This window comes from Pristis pectinata, chromosome 15, assembly GCF_009764475.1.
Source record: "Pristis pectinata isolate sPriPec2 chromosome 15, sPriPec2.1.pri, whole genome shotgun sequence".
NCBI lineage: Eukaryota > Metazoa > Chordata > Chondrichthyes > Rhinopristiformes > Pristidae > Pristis > Pristis pectinata.
In genome coordinates this window covers 37,363,068-37,386,979 of record NC_067419.1, presented here as the reverse complement: position 1 = coordinate 37,386,979, position 23,912 = coordinate 37,363,068, and the positions used below count along the sequence as shown (strand labels likewise).

Here is a 23,912-nt window from a genome sequence, read left to right as displayed (position 1 = left end):
CAGGAATGAATGGATCTCAAACCAGGTCAGAAATTTGTTATTCTTCTGCTCTGCAGGCTGATGAGCCAGGATTAATCCTGATACATGCTTCGCCCAGTTTGCCCAAGACTGTTCAATTTAACTAGACCAGCGGCTTAACTTGCATGCTGTGTCCACAGTTTTTTTCTTGACAAAATATCCAAGTATAAGGTTTAAATTCAGAAGAATTCCTTTTTGCACTGATCGTAGGTTTAAAATGCCACTTCAAATGCAGCAAAATCTTATCAATCTGATCTGGGACCTTCCAGTAACAGGTGTCCATCTATTTCTGTAGGGTGGAAATATTGAATACACAGACAGAATAAGTTTGCTTAATTGTTTTGTCCCACAATTTCAGTGCTATGAAACTGATATCAATTTTGTCTATACAACTCTGCTGCAAAAATTTAGATCTTCAGCATTTTGGTATACAAAATTGCTGCTATTAGACATCCAATTAAAACATATTCACAAACACACTTTAACTTTTGTTGCTATCATGAAACATTAACAATAATGATTGCATGAGTTTTGTGAATATAGAAGGAAAAGATATTATGGTCGTTTTTCCGATGAGAAGGAATGTAATAACTGCTTGAATATACAAAAACTTGGAAAATGAAAGATTTGCACTTTACACAGAGGGCATAGAGTATCAGGGAGCCAAAATGTTGTTGATGGAAAAACTTCCATGGCCAACATTTGAGAGTAAAAACCTTTAACAGGTAGGTGAATTCTCCTCAAGTTTTTGAGAACAAGATAGATGGATAAGAATAATCTCCTTCAGACCTACTTTTTCCTAAGCTATGCAATATTTTTCAGCATGACTTTCGCCAATTTCAAGAAGGCAGTCTGTACTGTACAAATATTGTAACATCATAAGATAGAATTATTTAGATTTTTGAACTGAAAAAGTGTTGCAAACTTACAGAAAGTAATATTCACAGTTTTCCATCAGACCTAATGCAAAATAAAGACTGACCAGAGCAAGGATTTTCAGTAAGTTCAGTGTTTAATGTTGTTTGGCAACTACTTAATGTACAAGTATTCATCTTACAATCTAAGAACCGAGAATTCCATTTCCCAGAAACTTCCACCGGAAGACATGTGCGCATGCAGTACTACCTTACCCCATATTTGGTACCAACTAAGCAAGTTGACTCTTTATGAAATGGACCCTGTTAATGGTATGGGGGAAAGGGTTACATATATTCAACATTACAAATAATTTATATGCTGCTTATTAAGAAGTGACATTGGTAATCTGCTGGATTTGTGCACATTTTTATTTGATAAACACGTGTACTGTAGAATTCTTTTAATATCACCTTTGGTTAAGTTCAGAACCTGCTTCAGAAAAGCATTATGATAAATTGAGGTTAAGAACTGTTAATGCCATCACTGGTTATATTCAACAATATTCAATATGTGATTATATTATTTAAAGTCAGTTTAATAAACAATGGTCTTTTTAAAGCCAGGCTTTGAGCAATATGTACCATTTCTTGACAACTAGATTCTATGGCTATGGTTGAGAGAGCGAGAGAGAGAGCGAGAGAGAGAGCGAGAGAGAGAGGGAGAGAGCGAGGGAGAGAGCGAGGGAGAGAGAGAGGGAGAGAGAGAGGGAGCGAGAGAGAGAGGGAGAGAGAGAGAGCGAGAGAGGGAGAGAGAGAGAGAGCGAGAGAGAGAGCGAGAGAGAGAGGGAGAGAGAGAGGGAGAGAGCGAGGGAGAGAGAGGGAGAGAGAGAGGGAGCGAGAGAGAGAGAGGGAGAGAGAGAGAGCGAGAGAGGGAGAGAGAGAGCGAGAGAGAGAGCGAGAGAGAGAGCGAGAGAGCGAGGGAGAGAGAGAGGGACAAAAGTAATGTTAACTTCCATCTGCTTTCATTTCCTCTTGTGTTAATATCAGGAGGAAATACAAGATATCATTCTATCTAGTTTCACCAGTCACGGGAAATAGTGAAAGACTGTCAACAGTTGATCTTCTGTAGAAACGAAAAAGAGAAAAGTACTGTCTGCATCATCACACTCTGCAGAAGTATTAAAAATTGTGGTTTTCACATCAAACTTTGCTGTGATCCTCACAGTTACCAGAGGCACATAGTGGAATATAGTACCAAGCAAGTGATCGATGTGGTATACAATAACCATGCTATTTGTTAGAAATCAATAAATATTTTGGATAATACACATTTTATTCCATATCCTACAACTACTCTCCAAAGAGGTCACTGGAAAATAAAGACTCTCCTAGCTATTCTCTACTGCTTTTCCCAGGGTTCCCAAGTTGCCTTACCAGATCAGATGCATGTTGCTCTTGTTCATACATCGTTCCATAGTTGGGAGTGTATCTTTGTACACAAAGCTCCTCATCTCCTAAAGCAAAAACAAAGACACAATATTTATGATATGCTCAACACTGGTAAATTAATAAAAAACACTGCTGAATTTGCATGCAGCCGTAAAGAATGAGAGAAGTTTTGTGTTTACTTAGTATGTGTTTTCATGTAAAACAATTTTTAAAACCACCATGGATTTATGTCTGAAGATACCTAAATAGCAATATGTACAACATTTAACCAATGCACAAAGCCGATCCCTATAAATGTTGTGCAACATTTTGGTTTGCAAGAAATTTGACAGCACAAAGGTGCTTAATAGTTCTTTTTGTTTTAAACATCCTTGTGCACATTGATAAAATGATTAACTGAAGTGAACTAGAACAGAGGCTAAGCAATGAATTAATAATCCAATTGTGCATTCCAAGTGTAATTTTGCCTGCTTTTCCAACCTGATCCAGTTCTTCAATGAAATAAAGGAAACTTAGGTAACAGTAGTTGATATGTACACGCATAATAAAAAGATGTTTGATAACATAATACTGTATAATAAATCTATTGGCAGGATGGAAGACCAAAAGATTAGGGAATAATGATAGTGTCGATTCAAAATTGGCTAAAAGTGGTTGAATTTTGTGTTCAGTGACAGTTCTTGCTGCTACCTTGAAGTGGGCAGCACCATGAACTTGTGCTCTTTCTGGAGCAAGCTTTCATTGCTGTGTAGCAGCAGTCCAAAGGACCCTAGACATCCAGCAATGTTACGTTCGCAAGATAGCTGAGCAGCCATTCAAAGGGTGTGTACAATTATTATGTACAATTATTAGCTGATATTTCAATCATTTTATAGAATGATAGATAAAAGTTGGAACATTCACATGTGGTTAAAGGATAGGAGCTGAAATATCAGAAGCTAAAACAAAACAAATTACTATTTTAAAATCTAGTTAGCATTCTGGAAGAAAATCTTTTCTCTAATAATTACATTTTGTGTCGATTTCACCAGAAGCAATTGCAAGAATATATGTGGTAGGGTGCCTGATTGTAATAAACTTGTCAAGGACAGCAAGCTACTAAGATTTGCTGATAAATAATTCTTGACATTTGGATAGTATTTATATTCCTTTAGTTAACCTCATGGGGCCAGTGCCTGGTGGAAGCTTATCTCTTAAAATTGAAAAGATTCTGAAGTGCATTCATGCCACCAAAAGACATCATTGTTCATGTGATTACAACATAATATTAACAGATTCTGAAGTTGTTAGGGAGACAGATTCTGAAGTTGCCAGAGAGACTATAATTTTTACATTACATAGAGTGTCTGTGGAGAGATAAACAGAATCAACTTTTCATTTGTTGGCAGTTCATCAGGTGAATGTTTCTGACATAAAGATCTTTGGCCTAAAATACTGCCTGTTTCTCTTCCCACAGATGCTGCATGACATATTGAGCATTTTCAGTGTTTTCTGTTTTTATTTCAGATTTCTAGCATCTGCAGTTTTTTTTGCTTTTCTATGATGTTTACATTGGTGGAAGCTATAAATGGCAATGCGAAAGCTATCAGAAACTGAAATAAAAACAGAAAATGCTGAAAATACTCAGTAGGCCAGGCAGCATCTATGAAGAGAGAAACTGTTAACGTTTCAAGTCTGAGACCCTTTGACAGAACTGTTATTTTCTTTCTTTACACAAGTAACATGCATATGTGCACATCTCTAAAATACTTGATTAGTGTAGTGTAGTTAACCATGCTTCTGCACATGCCCCTTTATGGCTTTAGTTAATTTGTAGTGCACTAATGATAAATGTTGTGATGTTTCTTTTAAAGAGATATTGACTTTGACATAAGTCCTTAAATGTTAAACTGTGTAGAAATAGGTACCAGCAGTAATGAGCAACGCACAAAGTATGAAATAACTCAACAGGTCAGGCAGCATCTATGGAGGGAAATGGACAGTTGGCATTTTGGGTCGAGACCCTTCGTCTAGACCAGAGTCCAGACAAAGGGTCTCGACCCAAAATGTCTACTGTTCATTTCCCTCTGTAGATGCTGCCTGGCCTGCTGAGTTATCCAACACTTTACGTGTTGCTCCAGATTCCAGCATCTGGAGTCTCTTTTTTGTCACCAGCATTAATGATTGATTAATGGTTTCAGAGCTTTGGTCCCTCATTATTATTGCTGTTATTTATTATGAACAGAAAAATATGATAAAGGGAAGGTTGAAATGTGCCAAAAGGCTTACAGGATGAAACAAATAAAAAGGTAAAAGATATAGATGATTACAAAAATGGAATTGACAACAAGCAAAAAAAAACAGAATAAACAAATTGAAAGTAAGTACAAAGAATCAACCTAGGTGGTTCCTAAAATTCAATTCAATGGTCTGGAATACAGCCTGACAATCCAATCCAAGCCCGAGAGAACCTGATTACACATCTCTGATTTAATTCAAGTCAAGTGTATATCCTGATAACATCCACATATATTGTGCTTTACGGTCCCGACTCAGCACACAATAAAGTGCAGTCTAACCAGTGCTTCACCATTCTATCCATCTATGTTGCTTGATCAAAGAATTGTAATTATCTAGTTGAAAGTGACAAGTGGGTTCAAGACAAGACTTTAAAGAAGAGCTTCATAGTAAAAAGAAACCTAACAAAACTCAAATCCAAATTATGGTAAAATGCTTGTTAATGTGGCTTGAAAATTATATAGTTTGGCTACTCTGGTCAAAATAATTTCTGCTCTACTGTTAACCCAGCAATCATTGCAAAACCTATGGAATTCTTATGTGCAGATGTGAAATTGGAACACCAATACTAAAATAAAAATCTTTTCACAATTTCATTTAGTCTTGTGCAATTGTGATCATATTATTATTCACTTTTGGCATATAGGCATTGAGCAAAAGGCTCGCATTTATTGTCCATCCTTAATTTCCCTTCAGATGTTGGTGGTGGGCCATGATTTTGATACAGTCCTTCTGGTGCCCCCAGTGCTGTAGGGGTGAATTGTTCCAGGATTCAGGCCCATCAACTTTGAAGGAATGTCTATATAGTTACGAGTCAAGATGGTTTGTGATTATGAAGGGAAACGGTAGGTGGTGGTGATCTTGTGAACCTGCTGCCCTTGTCTTTCTTGGATCAAAGTCACAGGTTTGAGAGGTGCTGATAGAGTAGTCTTGATGAGTAACTATGGTGCATTTAGTAAATGGAACACAGAGAAGCCACGATACATAGATGTATGAAGGAATAAATGTTTGGGGAATCAAGCGGGTCTGGATGGCATCAAGCTTCTTGAGTGTTGTGGAGCTGCACTCATGCATGTAAGTGGACTATGTCCCACTGCAAGCCTTTCCCACCATACCTACATCCAACAAAATGGAAAATAAAATAAAACACAATTGCACAAGGCTAAATGAAATTGTAAAAGAAGATCTTTGTTCAAATAAAATCTCAGTGTTCCAAATTCCCATCAGTATATTAGAATTAGATAAGTTTTGCAATAATACCTTGTAAATAATGGAAAGGTTTTGGTGCATCAGGAGGTGATCCATGAACCTTAGGGTTCTCGCCTTTAACTTGTTTCCGAGCCACAACATTTATGAAGCTGGTCCATTGATTTCTGCTCAATGGTGACTCCCAAGAAGTTGATGGTAGAGGACCTGCTGATGGTAATTATCCTAAATTTCAAGACAAGTGGTTTACATAACACACTTAACTCAGTGGTTCATTCCGTCTTACAAACCTGAAACAGGCCTTAACATATTGGCCTGCATTTTGCATTGAGAATATCAGTGCTAACCATTGTAGAGTACATTACATATCTGGATAGCATGTCCGCAACAATTTTTTAAAAATTTTTTACATTTTATTTACAGTGTGGTAACAGGCACTTCTGGCCCAACGAGTCCGCGCCGCCCATTTTAAACCCAAATTAACCTACCCATACGTCTTTGGAATGTGGGAGGAAACCGGAGCACCCGGAGGAAACCCACGCAGACACGGGAGAACGTACAAACTCCTTACAGACAGCGATGGGAATCGAACCCCGATCGCTGGCGCTGTAATAGCATCGCACTAACTGCTACGCTACCGTACAAAAATCCTTCTAGTCCACTCCCACCACCAGCTTTCCCCAATTACAAAAGCTCCAATTAACACCTGGGTCTGTCCATCTTCAATTTGATTGTCTGAGGCACTTTAGTGTACCGGTTAGCATAATGCTATTACAGTGCCAGCGATCCAGGTTCAATTCCAGCAGCTGTCTGTAAGGAGTTCATGTGTTCTCCCCGTGTCTGTACGAATTTCCTCCGGGTGATCTGGTTTCCTCCCACACTCCAAAGGCGTACGGGTTAGGAAGTTGTAGGCATGCTATGTTGGTGGCAGAAGCATGGCGACACTTGTGGGCTGCCCCCAGAACACTCTACGCAAAAGGTGCATTTCTCTGTGTGTTTCGATGTACATGTGACTAATAAAGATATCTTATCTTATCTATTACTGCCCAATTCACGATCTCACAGACCTTGGTTTCTAGGATCTGTGAGTTAGGAAATTAACTTCTTCGCCAGTCCCTCAGGATTGAGGATGACTTGCTTCTATTCCAGTTTGAGTAGTAGAAGATGCGTGTGCAGGACTATTTAAACATGGGATGGCTGTTTCACACCAGCTACCACACAGACTTGTTGGAGTGAGGTCTTGGTCCAAAGGCAAGGGGATTCAAGACAACTGGAGACCAAGCTTTGCTGCAGAGACTTGGCACATGTACAAACACATGTATTTTCACACACATTGACTAAGCATACACTGACTGTGCACATTCACCCAAAAATACATAAACATAAATGTTCTTTCCCCACAACCTTTCCCTTTGAATCCCTCCCTCACCCTATCTCCCCCTACCCTGATCCCGCCTTCTTCATTACCTCCTCCTTCAGTCTCCCTACTTGCTGTCCTCAGTGTCCTCCCACCCCGAGAACCCACCTTCTCAACAACTTCTCCCTTCACTAACCTTCTTCCCTCAAAGTTCCTTCCCCTTTTAATAAATGAGATGCAACTCACTCTGTGGATGGAACAATTTTGACTTTTTTTGATAGATTCTCCTTTTGGGGAGTGCCGTTCTAATAGACGTTTTAGGTCTTGAAATTTGGGTGGTGCACAAATAGTCCCATTGTTCTTTAACTGGGATCATTCCAAGCTTGCAGTTGAGAAACAAGCAGCATGAGATCGTCAGACAGTAATTGAAATCAGATGTCCTTGAGCCAATGCACTTTCCACCCTCACTTGCATAACACTGGGTTATTATAACATTATTCCTACTAAAAGGCAGTTTTTTTCAGTTATAATATTTTGGAATTCCACATAGCCACATTAACAACAACAAAAATCCTTGGCTTTCAATGTCCATAAATTTCATAGCCTGGAAGAAAAAATATTTTATCTTGATTGTTTTTATTTTTGGAAGGGCAGGAAGAGAACAGAAAGAAGTTGAATTGAATTGAAATGTGATCACCTTCACTAATCTCCCACAACAACTATTAATTAGAAAGGCATTAGCTGAGCAACCTGTGAACAGGTTATCTTATCCTCTTCTCAGCCAGCTAATAACTGTGATTTCCACAGCAGGATATACCCTCAGAGATGTGAGAGAGAAAGGTTGTAAATGAGAAATAAAACATTAAATCCAAGAGGCCAAAACTGTGAGTTGAACAAGAGTGAGAGAACTGACTAAAACCTTTGGGGCTAGGATTCTGCTACTTTGTATAGAAACACAGAAATTAGGAGCAGGAGTAGGCCATTTGGCCCATCAAACCTGCTGCAACATTCAATATGATCATGGCTGATTGCCTATCTCAATACCAGTTTCCTGCTCTCTCCCCATACCCTTCATGTATTTTACATCAAGGAATTTATCTTTCTCCGACTCGGCATCTACAGCTTTCCGTGGTAGAGAATTCCACCAAATTTCTCCTCATCTTGGTCCTAAATCTCTTGCCCTGTAACATGCATCTATGAGAGGAAACATCCTCCTGTATCCAAATCTGTCTAGTCCCATCAGAATTTTGGAAGTTTCAATTAGATTCCCACTCATTCTTCTAAACCTTAGTGAATCTAATACCATTTAGATAATATGCCACCTTTCCATTTTTCCTACCCAAGTGCATAACTTGACATTTATTCATATTATATCAGAATCAGATTTATTATCACTGACTTATATGATGTGAAATTTGTTGTTTTGTTGCAACAGTATAGTGCAAAGACATAAAATTACTATAAATTACAAAAATAAATAGATAGTTCCAAAAATAATGGAATAACAAGGTAGTGTTCATGACCATTCAGCAATCTGATGGCAGAGGGGAAGAAGCTGTTTCTGAATCATTGAGTGTGGGTCTTCAGGCTCCTGTACCTCCTCCTGGATGGTAGTAACGAGAAGAGGGCATGTCCCAGATGGTGAAGGTCCTTAGTGATGGATGCCACCTTCCTGAGGCACCGCCTCTTGAAGATGTCCTTGATGGCGGGAAGTGTTATGTCTGTGATGGAGCTGGCCTCTGCAGCCTCTTGTGATCCTGTGCATTGGAATCTCCATACCAGGCACCTGCCATGCTTTTGCCCAAGCTTGAAGCCTCTTTGCATGCTCCTCACAATTTAATGTCATCAAAAAATTTTGAAATATTACATTTGGGTCCCTCATCAAGTCATTAATACATATTATGATTGCCTGAGGCCCAAGCACTTATCCCTGCAGTACCCCACAAGATAAAAAGATCAATTTATTCCTACCCTCTGGCTTCTGCCTGTTGACTAATTTTCAAACTGTGCTAATACATTATCCCAATATCAAGCAATTTAGTTTTAATACACCATATCCACTGATCTTCGCTCATCTATTCTATCAGTTACCTCCTCAACAAGCTCTAGTAAGTTTCTCTTCCAGAGATCTGTGGTGACTTTGGCTAATCTCATTGATATTTTCTTAGTTCTTTTCTGTTATCCCCTCCTTTATAATAGCCTCCAGAATTTTCCCCCACTATTGATCATAAAAGACTTTGTATAAGGTTTTATTCAGCAAAATCTAGAACAGAATATGCTTTTGATTTCATTAGATATATGATTTTCAACCTACTACTCAGGCATTGATACAAGTACTAAGATTATCTGTTTATCAGAAAAAGGATGACAGATTTTTTTATATGGTATTTTGTCACAACCTGAGGGTAACTCAAATTATTAAATGACTTAGAAGAAAATGGAAATAGGAGGAGGTGAGTATAGAGAGAAATGAAGTGCTATGTCTTTACCATGATATCATAACTTAGCTTTGAACAGGGTGCATGGTAACTGCTAGCATGCATGAGGTAAATTGAATCCAACTTAGATCCAAATAAACTTATAATCAGGAGGTTTTTTTCCATTAAAAATAGGAAGTTTTTCGACAAATGATTCTTCAGTTCCTCTAAGTGCCACAATAGACATTGAATTTGATAGATTAGGTTTCTACAATTAATGTGCTTACATAAGTTTGCTTCTGCATTAGTCAAATACTGAATAAACCTGCAGGCAAGATTATTCTCAATTGGTAACATGTCTTCTATTCATTGGGGTAGACTCTTAGCTCTATATCCGAGGATAAATCTACCAATGCAAATCATCCACCCAATAGAGAATATGATCAATTTTCAGTCTCATTAATTTTAATGAACTGAAAATTTATTATTATACACAGCAACCAGGGAAATGTTACTTGTGTGCCTGTCCAAAAGGTTGAGAGAATCCTTAAGGTATTACTTAAAATTATATCAGCTCATCAACTCACTACCTACCATTGAATGTTATGGATAAAGTTTAATGTGCAGTATACCAATCAGAAAATCTGGCATCTTATTATAATGCCTCAATATCTAGCAAGGCAATCCAGATTTGTATAAAGAAAGAAAATATAGTCTGGCCAAATTTAGATAATGATTTGTCAATTCCAACAGCCTATAATCTTAGTCAAATGCGGCAAATCAAAAGATGAATTACCAATTTATACTTCAGAAGCTATTGAATATAATATTTCATTCCCCAATACTTGAATGAATCATAATGGAGTTCCAGAGAATTGATCCAGGGAGCTTCAGCTAAGTGTGATAATTAATTTTTTGCTGTCTCTTCTTATGATGTAGGAGTATTTAGTCAAGTTATTCTGCAGACCATTGCAACCTTTCATTGAGGGCTAGACTAAACTCTAATAGTTGTGAGGTTACTGTTGCAATTAACTGTTGAATGCTTATCAAGGATGACAGGGATATTCTGCTTAAGTACAACGTTGAACTGTGTAGTTACATTCACAAATTCTGTAATTCCTCTCTGCAAATTTCTGCAGAGCAGTTCTTGACATAATTTTCTAAACACATTCATCACATTAGCTAAAAAAACATAATTCTGTTAAACTAACACTGAAGGTGTCTCTGGGTTCTCAAAATTTCATATTTGCAACTGGTGACAATACTTCTTTGAAACTAAAATTTAGGCTTTAAAAAAAGTTAGTGGCAAGAATAAAGGATAATGTCATGGTTGCATATTTGTTTAGATGGGATCATCTTCAGTTTTTCAATGTCTTTTTGGATTGGGAAAAAAAATTTAAAGATAACAAAAATGCAAACATGACATTATCCTCAATCACAGCAAGAGTGAGGCCATGTTCTTTAGTAACTGGTCCAACCGATCCTCTAGTCCCTTCACTGTTATGTCTGACTCTTTGAAGGTGCTGGGAATCTGGTTTAGGAGAGCCAAGGCGTGTGACATTAATTGGCTACAGCTATAGTGAAACAGAAATTGGGGCTGTGGGAGTTGTGCTCTCTTTTGATAGTGGGCAAGAATATGGTCATTAGCTGCAAGATGCTCTTGGTGTTGCTGTTCCTGCACCATGGCAATCACCTGAGCTACCTCCAGGATGGATCGTGTCCGTTGGGTCATGGTGTACAGACCTCTAGAGAAAGGGGGAGAGGAAATGTACTCAACATATCCCTCATCCTGATGGCCACCTTTGTGTGTGGCTGCATCAAGCTATGCCTAGAACCAAAGTATGCAAAGACCAAGTGTCACTAACAGCTGAGGTTCCAGTTGTCAAGCAAAACATCAAAGTCATTTGGAAGAATGCCTCATCGCTGGAACTCACAAACAAGTACTGTCCTCACTTGGCTGGCAGTGAGTGTCTCTCCCCATCATATCCTTCCTGCACAGATGAAGTCTTACTCTTGCTGCACGCTGCCCTTGAGGTCGCTGTAGTGCAGATGAGTTGCTCGTCCATCTCCTTGTTGACTGTGCATTTGCCAAGATTTGGTAAACGATGCAATGGTCCTTGTCACAGTTCACCTCAAGCAGTGGCATAACAGAGGTCTCAGTGATCTACAGACTGTTCTCTGGTTTGCACACCGAGACAAATATCAACTGCTCCTGGAAAATCATCAACTTGGTGAAAGACCCACTTTGGTCTGCCTGAAACCTGTTGGTCTTCCAATGTGAGGAGATGTCTGCAAATGAATGCCTCTGACTAGCATATTCCAAGGTGCATGAGTACATGCCGAGGGATGCACTGAAGCTCGATGCAGCCGCCACAAAGGCTTTGTGGGAAAGGACCACAGTCTAGAGTCCTGCTTCTACTAGACACTGAGGGACGGGGTCCAGGCTAACAGCCTCTCAAAGGCCTCAAGGGTGCATCCTTTAAAGAATAAATGCGAGCTGTATCGGTGTATTGCAAGAGAATGTATTGCATTGCTGACACAAAGAATACAGAGAAAGACGTATCGATTATATTCACTCTTCATACATTATGAACAAAGTATATTTTTTTAAATATAAAAAATCCAAATTTACTTAGGGAGACTTTGTTAAACGTTTTCATTTTCTGATTTTAACTTTTATTTGATCTATTTGCAAATTGTTCTTGCATTCTGGAATGCTCTTGTAAAAAAAAATCAAAGCAATGATTAAACAGGAAACTGTAATAGAGGTCGACATTTTCTGCTGAGAAGTCTGTCTCAGATATCTGGAGTGCTGCCAATGAAAAGTTAACCCTTCATCATGCAGCTGTTTAAAGCAAAGTAGTAGAATTCAATACTGTTCATGCAATTAAAGAAAGAGTTATTTTAAATAATTCAGACCCATGTGTGAATTGTGGGCGTAGATTCTGAAGATGGGATGATGTTAGCAGCTTCCTGAGCTAGGCTCTTTGAGATAAGAACTCTCAATTTGAAGAACACTCCCATTCTGTCACTAGCAGAAAACAAAACTACTGGAGGAACTCAGCAAGACAAGCAGCAGATGTAGAAGTCAAGGGATGGTCAATGTTCCGTGTTGGAACCTCCATTAGGATCCTGATAAGGAGTCCCGACCTAATAACATTGACCATCCCTTGGCCTCCACAGATGCAGCCTCACTTATTGAGTTCCACCAGCAGTTTTTGCTCCATATTCCAGCATCTGCAGTGTTCTGTGTCCTCATTCTGTCACTGGTTTGCACAATGCATTTACGAGAACTTTCAATAGAGCAGAGAGAAAAACTATACCCTCTGGAGAGTGGGTGAATAACCAGAAATCAGATTTAAAATTATTGGCAAAATAGCTAGAGGGATGGGGAGGAGAAATATTTCCACTCAGAGGATCTGTTGGGATCTGGAACACTTTACCTAAAGTAGTGGAAGCCAGCTCCATGAATAGACTGCTCTGCCAACAGCTACTAAGCCTTATTTTATTGTACCATTGCAGACTTGAACTATTTTCCTAACCCAACCTGATACGTTGAAAGATCCTGTACCTGAAATGTTACCCATTTCTCTTTCCACAGATGTGGCCTGAGCTGCTGAGTGTTTCCAGCATTTTCTGGTTTTATTTCAGATATCTAGCATCTGCAGGTTTTTTGACTTTCAAAACCCTCAAGTTCAACTCCTCAGTCTTTCTCAACATATCTCCCAGTTCCTACAGAATCAGATTTATTACCATTGACCTATATGACATGAAACTTGTTGTTTTCTGGCAGCAGTGCAGTGCAGACATAAAATTACTATAAATTACAGAAATAAATAAATAGTGCAAAAAAAAAGGAATAACGAGATAGTCTTCATGCGTTCATGGATCATTCAGAAATCTGATTGTAGTGGGGAAGAAGCTGTTTCTGAATCATTGTGTGTGGGTCTTCAGGCTCCTGTACCTTCTCCCCAATGGTAGTAATGAGAAGAGGCATGTCCCGGATGGTGAGGGTCCTTAGTGATGGATACTGCCTCTTGAAGATGCCCTTGATGATGGGGAGAGTTGTGCCTGTGATGGAGCTGGCTGAGTCTACAACCCTCTGTAGCCTCTCGTGATCCTGTGCATTGGAGCCTCCATACCATAATGTGATGCAACCAGTCAGAACGCTCTCCACCGTACATCTGTAGAAATTTGTAAGACTCTTTGGTGACATACCGAATCTCCTCAAAGTCTTAACAACGTAGAGCCGCTGGTGTGCCTTCTTCATAACTGCATCAATGTGTTGGGCCCAGGATGGATCTTCCGAGATGTTGATGCACAGGAACTTGAAGCTGCTCATACTTTCCACCGCTGACCCCTCAATGAGGATTAGTTCTCCCGACTTCCCCTTCCTGAAGTCCACAATCAATTCCTTACACAATACATACATGGCTTCCAATTTGAAATGCCTTGGTAAAAGCATTAAATCAGAACTAGTTGGTACCAAGTTGCATTGAACCATGGGTTGTCCAGATAACTAAGGCGTATCCTGCCTCAGTTATGCTCAGAAGCCATTTTGTAGCAGCAGCCAGGACAGCTGGAACATGAGACCTGAGCCCAGACCCATACAAATGAAAGGAACTGAAAAATGACAGGAAGCAAGAAAGTAGAGCAAGGGAAAAGATGAGCAGGCTTGTTTTCATGATTTCACACCATCTTCGCTCCTAAAGGTTTTCTGGTGTTGGTTTTAAATAGCAGCCAGAAGAACTTGCAGGTACTAGTAGATTTAAGTCAGATCAGCTCTAGTCTGTGGGTCCGTGAAGTTGAGGATGCAAGACTGGGGGAGAAAAATGTGATCAGGTTTTCCGCCTAGCCTCAGCATTTGAGTACTTCTTGTCTTTGTTTGTGTCCAGTACATGAACAGCTGGAAAGATGCACAATATTATGCTCTGACATGTTGCTTCTTCTTTGGTAATAATGGCTTATGTACATAATCATCAAAAATACTTAGCACTTAAAATTGAAAAGACTGCTTCTTATTTACCTCACAGAAAAGCTGAACTTGGAAATAATAGGTCAGTAACTTGTCTTTATATTCTAAACAGTGGATTACATTCTATTATTTTGCAAAGAATGGATTTTTGGTGTAAAGAAATATGAAATATAAAATATAAAGCACAGACTTATCATTATTGATGGGGCGAACTCAAATAGTAGCGTTAAGGCAGTCAGTGTTGGTTACAATTGTCAAAGACCACCTTTTAACACTTTACAGTGCCAGCGACCCAGGTTCAATTCCCACCGCTGTCTGTAAGGAGTTTGTACGTTCTCCCCATGTCTGCGTGGGTTTCCTCTGGGTGCTCCAATTTCCTCCCACATTCTAACGACGTACAGGTTAGGAAGTTGTGGGCATGCTATGTTGGCGCCGGAAGCATGGCGACACTTGCGGGCTGCCCCCAGAACACTCTACGCGAAAGATGTATTTCACTGTGTGTTTCGATGTACATGTGACTAATAAAGATATCTTATCTTATCTGCATCTCCAGCAATAAGGAAACAGTTAAAACTTCATAAAGTCACATGTCTTGCAAAGCCAATGAGTCACATGAACAGTAGATTCAAACTTTCCACAGAAATAACCAGGGAATATGCAGCAGAAACTGATTTGGCTCCTGCAACAAAACTGTTAAAAGCAATACCTAATTCATTTGCCAGCATTACAGCTGCTTGAGGATTAGGGAATGTGATGGCTATGATGGGTAAACCATGCCAGCTGTGTAATCTGATGGGATTTCCAACTCTGATCATGGGTGGGGCATGGACTGTGAAACAATGCATCTGAATCACTAAACTTCCCTTAATATTAGGCACTTACCAAAACTACACTCCATAGAAATTAGGGCATTTTAACAACCTTTTAAAAAATCCATATTGATCAGAATATAAACTTCTTTTACTGAAGATATCAGAGAACATAATGACACACAGCAGAAATGATGCCCCCCCCCCCCCCCAAGTGCTGCAGAGACTGGTAGACTTGCAGAATGATGTATGTGTCACAAGTTTCTCAGAACTTATTGCACCATGAAATGGGGTTCAGCAAGCAATGGCAAGCTTGTCCTGAATTAAACTGCAGCACTTCAGAGAGAGGACACTGTTGCTAACAACAGTGCTTGGAAAAAATTCTACAGCCAGAGAATGTGGTGTGCAAAGTTTTGTAATATTCCAGAGGGACATCTTTTTTATATTGTTACAGAATGTTGAAGTGCAGCTGCAACCCTTGAACTTCCAAAGGCCAAACTTTTGTGAAGCTGCTCAGACCAGTTCTATCTTTCTAATGCAGCATAGAGTGCTTTTTTGTAGGTAATGTGGGTCTGCCTGGCTTCATATTTTACTGGGCCCACACACAAGTAGATTTCCTCTGCAGCAAAATATATAAAAATACAATAGTTTATTGCTTTGCATATTCAGACTTGGCGAAACAATGATAGCTCTGAAATGAAAACAGAAATATACTCAGAAGGTAATGCAGCATCTGTGGAGAAAGAAACAAAGTCAGTATTTCAAATTGATAAAAGTCCTCACTCAATCATCACCAAAACTGGCCATCTTGTTGTTTGTGGGATCTTGACTTTTCACGACACAACGACAATGCTTATTCCAAAACTAATTCACTATCTGCACCTAGCTATGCTTTGAATAGATTATTTGGATATTAGGTTCATCTTCACTCATCTTCATTGCGAATGTAAGTAAAGATTTTTATTAGCAATTCTTCTTAGCCAGTCCCTCAGGACTGACAATAATCAGCCATGATATTAGTAAAGGGAGACACAGGCCTGATGGGCAAGCCTTCCAGTAGTAATTTGCTTTATGATATGATGCATTAACTTTTCTCCACTACGACCAGCTCTGGGCCTCTCCCCATCTCTTTTCATTTCCAAAAACTTCTCAAATTTACATTACCTACATCTTCATATCTAAATTCCTCTTTTACGTACCATTTTCCCTCTTATCTTTTGTACTAAACAGGGTGCAAACTATTTGCTCCACCGTCCAGTGCGATCACAACTGAGCATAGAAACCAGGAGCATAAGGAGGAGCCTGTATCTGCTCTACCATTCAGTCACAATTAGCTGATCTGATCTCTGGTTCTTGTCATTGTCGTAGAGTCATGCAGCACGGAAACTGGCCCTTTGGCCCACTGAGTCTGCATCAAGCATGAAAATGAATACAATACCTCCAACAGCTCAATGACTTCATAAAAATGTCTGCGATCAGTGATCGTATCTTCAAATGCCATTTCCAACCAAACACAGCTGATTTTCAGTTGCAATTCACCATATTCCCATCACCCATCCACTAAAAACTGGAACCTGGAGCAAAATAAAACAAACTGCTGGAGGAACTCCGCAAGTCAGGAAGTATCTGTGGCACCATCAGGCCCTGATACATTGTCCCAGCCCAAAATGTTAACTATCCCCCGGCCTCCACAGATGCTGTCTGACCTGCTGAGTTCCTCCAGCAGTTTTGTTTTTTGCACTATAAACGCATGTCAATCAGGATCTGCACATAAAATCCAGATGCAACAATACCTCTTATATCACCAAACAAACTTCATGATATTTAGTGTTTCACTTCCTTTGTCTTGCAGGACAGGATGACACACACCCAGCTACAGTGAGAACTACCCAGAGGATGTTTCCATATCCTAAATGCAACGAAGGAGACTGTACTGGATGTTATTGGATTGGCCATTGTTGAATCCATGGCGAGTGCCCACTCAGAGGGCACAGCCTCAGAATAGAAGAACGTCTCTTTAGAACAGAGATGAGGAGGAATTTCTTTAGCCAGATGGTGGTGAATTTGTGGAATTCATTGTCACAGATGGCTGTGGAGGCCAAGTGATTGGATATATTTAAAGCGGAGGTTGATAGGTTCTTGATTAGCAAGGTTGTCAAAGGTTATGGGGAGAAGGCAGGAGAATGGGGTTGAGAGGGGAAAATAAATCAGCCATGATCGAATAGCGGAGCAGACTTGAAGGGCCGAATGGTCTAATTCTACTCCTATGTCTGATGGTCTTATGATTTTCAGATGCACACCTTACTTTCCCCCTTTCACTGCACCACTATCTAGCCCTTGTGTATTTTCCATGTAGATACGATCTGCAAAAACACCCAGGCTATAGCGGTTTCGGAAATAAAGACACACACTTTGAAAATATCTTTCACATTTGCAGCACATCTCAATGCACTTCACACCCACTTAAATACCTCAGACATATTGATTGTTGTCATGCACAAGGCAACCAATATGCCAAGGCAGTCACAAAAATCAATGTAGCAATGATCAAGTGAAGTGTTCTTTGGTATTCTATGAGAGATAAATTCAGATTGACAGCTTGTCTGGACCTCAGAGAGATGAGTATTTCTTCAATACTGCAGTGGAGAATCAGATGGGATCCTTATACTCAAAGTTCTGAAGTAGAATACAAGAGCACTAGAAAGTAGGAGGAGGAGTAGACCTATTTGGCCCCTCAAGGCTGCCCTGCATTCAATACAATCATGGCTGATCTGTCCCAGGTTTCAACTTCTCCTGTGCCTCTTCCATATAGCCCTCAATTCCTTAAAAATTCAACTACTTCCTTTCCAAATACCTCCAGTGATTTAACCTCCACAACCCTCTGGAATGAAGAATTCCAGAGATTCAACACCCCTTGAGAGAAGAAATTCCTAGGCATCTCATGACAGCCTCCACATCTTGTGACTATGTCCCTTCATTTGAGACCCTCTCCCACTCATGGAAACATCTCAGCATCGACCAATTGAACCAGTTGATTTGGCATGAAGACAGAGATGGAGGCATAAAGTCAATCTAGCAACCACCAGCTCAGAAAGTAACAATGCATTTGATTTTTTTTTGGAATAACATAGAGGTGGGATCTGAATGTGGCGAAAAACCAACCTTGACAGGACTGCAACACAAGCTGGGAGAAAAGTATAGCGAATGTTCTTGCTTACTGGAGGGCACATTCGCACAGAAGTGCCCCGACAGAGGATGCAGGTGAGAACATCAGTGGAACCACCATCGAGGGTGGCTAATGGGATGCACAATGATACGCCTGTTGCATTAGGTATCCTGCATTCAATATCAAGCAGCATGGAAGGCTTTGACACCAATGGGTTATAATGCCGATCTTATAACCCTTTCCCACATAGTGGCCAACTCCATTAGAAGACTTGTGGCCTCAATCACATTGTAGTTCCTGATGGCAGATGCACAACTTCCATTGTAACAATCAGCAGTCAGCCATGCAAGATCAACTTGCTACCACCACAGACATGATGCACAGCGTGCAAAGGAATTTGCAGGACATCAAAGCTGATAAGATCCCTTCACAATGACAAGAACATAAGAACATAAACACAGGAGCAGGTGTAGGTGATATGGCCCTTCAAGCATGTTCCTCCATTCATAAGATCATGGTTGATCATCTCCCTCAGCACTATTTTCCAGCATTACAATCACACTCCTTGATGTCCAGAAATCTATTGAACTCTCTTTTGAATGAACACATTGACTGAGCTTCCACAGCCCTCCAGAGCAGAAAATCCCAAGGGTTCACACTCTCCGAGTGAAGACATTTCTCCTCATCTCATTCCTAAATGGACTATTCCTTAAAGTGCTCGCTGGTGCAAGACTCCTCAGTCAGTGGAAACATCCTCCCTGCACCTGGCCTGTCAAGGCCTTTAAGAATTTTATGTATGTTATAACAGTGAAGCTGTATTGAAGACCTGAACTTGCAGATGATCATATAGGTCATGGTGTATTTATGTATGGAATGATGTGTCTGGATGACACGCAAACAAAAGCTTTTCACTATATCTCAGTACACGTGACAACAATAGATCAATTACCAATAAACTTCTGGTGTCGAGGTAAAACAAAATTAAGGGTTTGACGTCTGCTTCCCAATCACTAAGATTACAAGAAAAAAAGACTGAAGTATAATTTGATGCAGGTGGGCACAATGCAAATGCCAAGCACTTGTAGGCCAGCGAATCAAGGTATCAAAAACGATGAAAGACAATATGCATTCCCATATTGAGAACACCTGGCTGCCAATGAATCTATCAATCACAACTCTACGATGCAATGGGAAAAGGAGATTTTTATGTTTTGGTTCAGACATCTTGTTAGCATAGACTACCATTTCAACAACCTTAAATGTGAAGTATCATACATGCTTATACTGGATCTGATGCATAAAATAGTTATGACAACAATACCATAACATAGTTCTATTTCACAGAAGAATAAAGGCTATAACAGTCACTTCAATGAACAGGACACTATGATGGAATGGGAAGAGGTTTAACGTTTTAGGTTGTACATCTAGTTAGCATTTCTACATGGCGCATGGACCTTGATTTTGCTCAAACCGTAACTCTATGGTCCAAGGATAATGTATGAAGTGGCTGAGATTCTGAGAAACTATAACAAAAATAACAAACAAAAATATAAACACACAGAAAAATGGTACATTAGACAGCAGACTTGGGATACTGATTAAAACTCATACCCTCCAACAGGGCACAGAATTATTCAGAGTTGAGGACTAAGTGCAACCAGACACTGGAGATATTGATCTGCATGTATACTTGCAGGTATATATCTGCAAATGGGACAGTAATAAGACTCTGGTCCAGCTGTGGTTAAAGCCACATTAGTTCTAGCAGGATCCTGTCTGTTGAAAATGTTTACAAGAAATCAGACTTGGTTGGCTGCAAATCAAAAAATTAATCCAACTGGCTACCTGCCCATGGATGAGAGCAGTTAAGTGCTCCATCTGAATGAAATTAGCAGGGCCACAGACATTTTGAGATAAAATGTTAATGAAAAGGAAAATTGTTGGAGTGTATGAAAAGCCCCAGATTCAGTATTGCCTGTTTCCCTAACCCCACCTGAAGTTAATTATCTATATTTTAAACAAAAAGTGAAAAACCTTAATCCAAATCAACTGAGGAAGTTTAAAGGTGGCGTGTGAATTTTCCTGTTTATACTCTGCGGAGGTAGAAGTAAAGAGAACGCCTATAGAATTGGGTTTGCAAAGTCAGAAAGCTATAATTGCCAAGATAAAAGAAAAGGCTTGATGTAAAAATATTCTCTTTTTAACCAGTTACATAGCAATAGTTAAAAAAAACATAGATCATGCATGCAAAATAATGTTTCCACACAATGTTTTAATCCACAATTTTACAGCTTTATCAAAATTGCTTGGTTATTTCTTGAGATGTTGGTTTCTTTGTGCATTAAACAATAAACAATTCCTTTCTAAACAAATGCAGAAAATTGACATCATAAACAATAACCATTTTATTTCTATTTCTGTTTTTAAGCACTTTTTGATTACATTAATAAATTCTTTCAATAATTGTCAACAACTATTAGGGTTAGGTTGTTAGTTAGCGGGCAGTGGGAAAATGATCCCTCTTGTGTTCACTGATCTTGTTACTGGATATTCAGTCTCACTGGACTCTTCAACTTTGATCTGGCCCACACCTTCACTAGCCTGGTCCCGCTCCACTCGTCTTTACTGGGATCTGTGCCTTATTCTTTATTCCATATCTTATTAGGGGGGGTTAGGGGTCCCAGGTATTGTAGTCGTGTATGTGAGGTGGGGGGGTGGTTTATTGGGTTTGTGAGGGGGTTTGGTTTGTAGGAATTTTGGCTAGGGTTGGTGGGGGTGATTCAGTGTTGTGGGGTATTAGGGTCAGGTGAAGGGCTGGAGGTGGTGGTGAATTTTGGACATGTGGGAGTGTTTGTGGTGTGAAGGTGGAGGAGGTGCTTTGGGTTGGTGGGGGTGTCGTCTGGGGTTGGTGATATCCTGGCCTGTGTGAGGGGAAGGTGTGCACAGCACCAGTGTAAGTATATAGACATGTATGTAGGATTTGGAGGTCGGGGGGGGTGGGGTGGGGGTTGGTACGTGTAATATGCTGTATAGAGGGAGCTCCCTGGGACTCGGGTGTAGGTGTCGAGGGGGAATGCATGGGAGTGTATGTGGGATCAGAAGGGGTGCCTATTGCCTGGCCTGTGTGAAGGGAAAGTGTCTCAGACCCCAGTTTGCATGTATTGGGATGTGTGCAAGAAAGTTGGAGGGGGGGGGGGTGATAATATGTGTACTGATCTGTGTTGGATCTGTGTTGGGTAAGCTGTTTGGGACCTGGGTAAATGTACAGGGGAAATGTATGAGAGTGCATGTAGGGCAAAGGGGGTGCATGTTGCCTAGTCTTTGTAAGGGTAAAGGTGTCTTTGGTCCCGGTGAAAGTGTATGGGGATGTGTGTGGTATGAGTCGGGGTGGAACATGTAATGTGCTATGTTGGGGGAGCAGACAGGGACCTGGGTTTAAGTGTTTAGGGGGAGCGTACAGGAGTGCATGTGGGGTCAGAAGGGGTGTGTGTTGCTTGGTCTGTGTTAGGGTTAGGTACAATCAATTAAATGACCTTCCCAACTTATTATGGGTGGATCTTTAAATTACTTTGATTGGCACTTGCCATCAAAAACTAACCATCTCACAGCAACACTTTTTGATTGTCTAGTCACATTTGCTTCAATTACAATGCAGAGTTTGGTTCTAATTGTCCATAAGAACATTGGAGTAAGAGTAGGCCACTCAGCCCCTCAAGCCTGCCCCGTCATTCAATATACTCATGGATGATCTGCCCAGGCCTCATCTCCTCTTCTGTTCCATCTTCAGAATGTCACAATTCCCTGATCTTTTCAAAACACTTTTTCTGATTTGTCGTCAAGAACACCTAGATCCCTATGGAATTTGTTCATCTGCAATTTCCATTTCACATTCTCCTGATTCAATTGGTGTGATCATAGGAATGGAACCCTGCCGTGACCTGGGGAGGATCTGTAGTCCTTCCAGATTCCATACTCATAATCTGGTCTCCTCCTACTTTAAAGGCACCCAACTATTTCTGAGATGCAGTATCCACTGGTAACCACGCACTTCCATTTGCCTGTCTCTTTAATTCTCCATCCACTCCCATTCTGACCTTTTCATCTTGGGCCTCCCACACCATTCCAACATAGTCAGAGTGCAAGCTTGAAGGACAACGCCTCATTATTCACTGAGAACGTTACATCTCTTATTGGTATTGGTTTATTATTGTCACTTGTACCGAGGTACTGTGAAAAACTTGTCTTGCATACCGTTCGTACAGTTCACTGCACGGTACATTGAGGTAGTACAGGGTAAAAACAATAACAGAATACAGAGTAAAGTGTCACAGCTACAGGGAAGTGCATTGCAGGTAGACCACAAAGTGTAAGGTCATAACAAGTGAGCATTCAACAGATTCAGAGAACCAGCCTTCTCAGTTGTCTCGGAGCTGGAAACATTTACTGGGTTTTACTGACCGACTGAGTACTTCCAGTGTTTGTCTCTGAACAGTTCATACAAGGCGGGGATGCTTTTCCACACCCCGTGCTACAGATTCCCACTGGAGATGAGCAGCTGGAAATGGTCAGCACTGAATTTACTCCAACGCTTTGTCTTGCAACATTAGAATAACACAAAATTGCGAAATTGTAACCATTCAACCAGCGATGACTCACCGTCAGGAAATTCGTCCATTTCCAGCTGCTCCTCGTCCGAATCAAAACTGCTCATCTTCGCAACTTTGTTGGTAACTTAATGTGGGCCGAACAATCAGTCTGACAAAAAATAAAACAGAAAGAGAAAACACCTTCCGCCCTTCGCCCTACAAACAAGAGCAGAGCTTCGGCCTCGGCAGTGAGCGCTCGATCTCCAGGTAACTCCAGGAGACTCAGATACTAAATCAAGACCAGCCTCTTGGATTCCATCTTCGTCCAGAGAAAACGCCTCGCTTTGCGAGGACTGAGTTAAACAGAACAAAAAGTGAAATCCACACCTACAACAAGAAGTTCAAGAGGAAATGGTTCCACAAGTTTGAAGCGCTCGGTACTAAATAACCGCACTGCCGAGTACCAGCGCCTTCTGTGAGCCTGCCTCTCTGTGGGTGTGTTCTTTTTCCTTGTGTGCTGCTTGCATTGTTCCCTCCTATCCAGTAGAGCAAAAAAAAGTTTGCAGGAGAGTCAGAGCCGACCTCTTGTGGGAAACGCAGTAAACCTGGTATATGCTATCAAACACCTTGTCAGGGAACACAGTAAAGTTGGTGCCAATGTTTTGTAGAAATCAAGAGTAAACTTACTGCTAACTTCGACGAAGGAGGGCACAGTAAACCTCTATTTGGATAACAAACAAACAGGGTGTTATCAGCTTGTGGTAGAACATAGTAAACGTAGACCAAACACCT

At 40.3% G+C, this 23,912-nt stretch overlaps 1 protein-coding gene across 3 annotated transcripts in view; it reads right to left on the bottom strand.

The window, feature by feature from the left end:
- ano6 (anoctamin 6) overlaps nt 1-23,597 on the bottom strand; it is a 107,010-nt gene extending 83,413 nt beyond the window's left edge. For 2 of the 3 annotated variants that reach the window (XM_052030818.1, XM_052030819.1), the window contains exons 1-3: nt 23,191-23,581; nt 2,310-2,389; nt 1,149-1,196 (exon numbers count right to left, since the gene is read on the bottom strand). In XM_052030818.1, coding sequence (XP_051886778.1) covers nt 1,149-1,196; nt 2,310-2,389; nt 23,191-23,245 — 183 coding nt within the window. In that variant the 5' untranslated portion in view covers nt 23,246-23,581. Of the gene's footprint in view, nt 1-1,148; nt 1,197-2,309; nt 2,390-23,190 lie in introns of all 3 variants that reach the window. The other variant, XM_052030820.1, reaches the window with a different exon arrangement.
- Nucleotides 23,598-23,912: the final 315 nt, after the last annotated feature.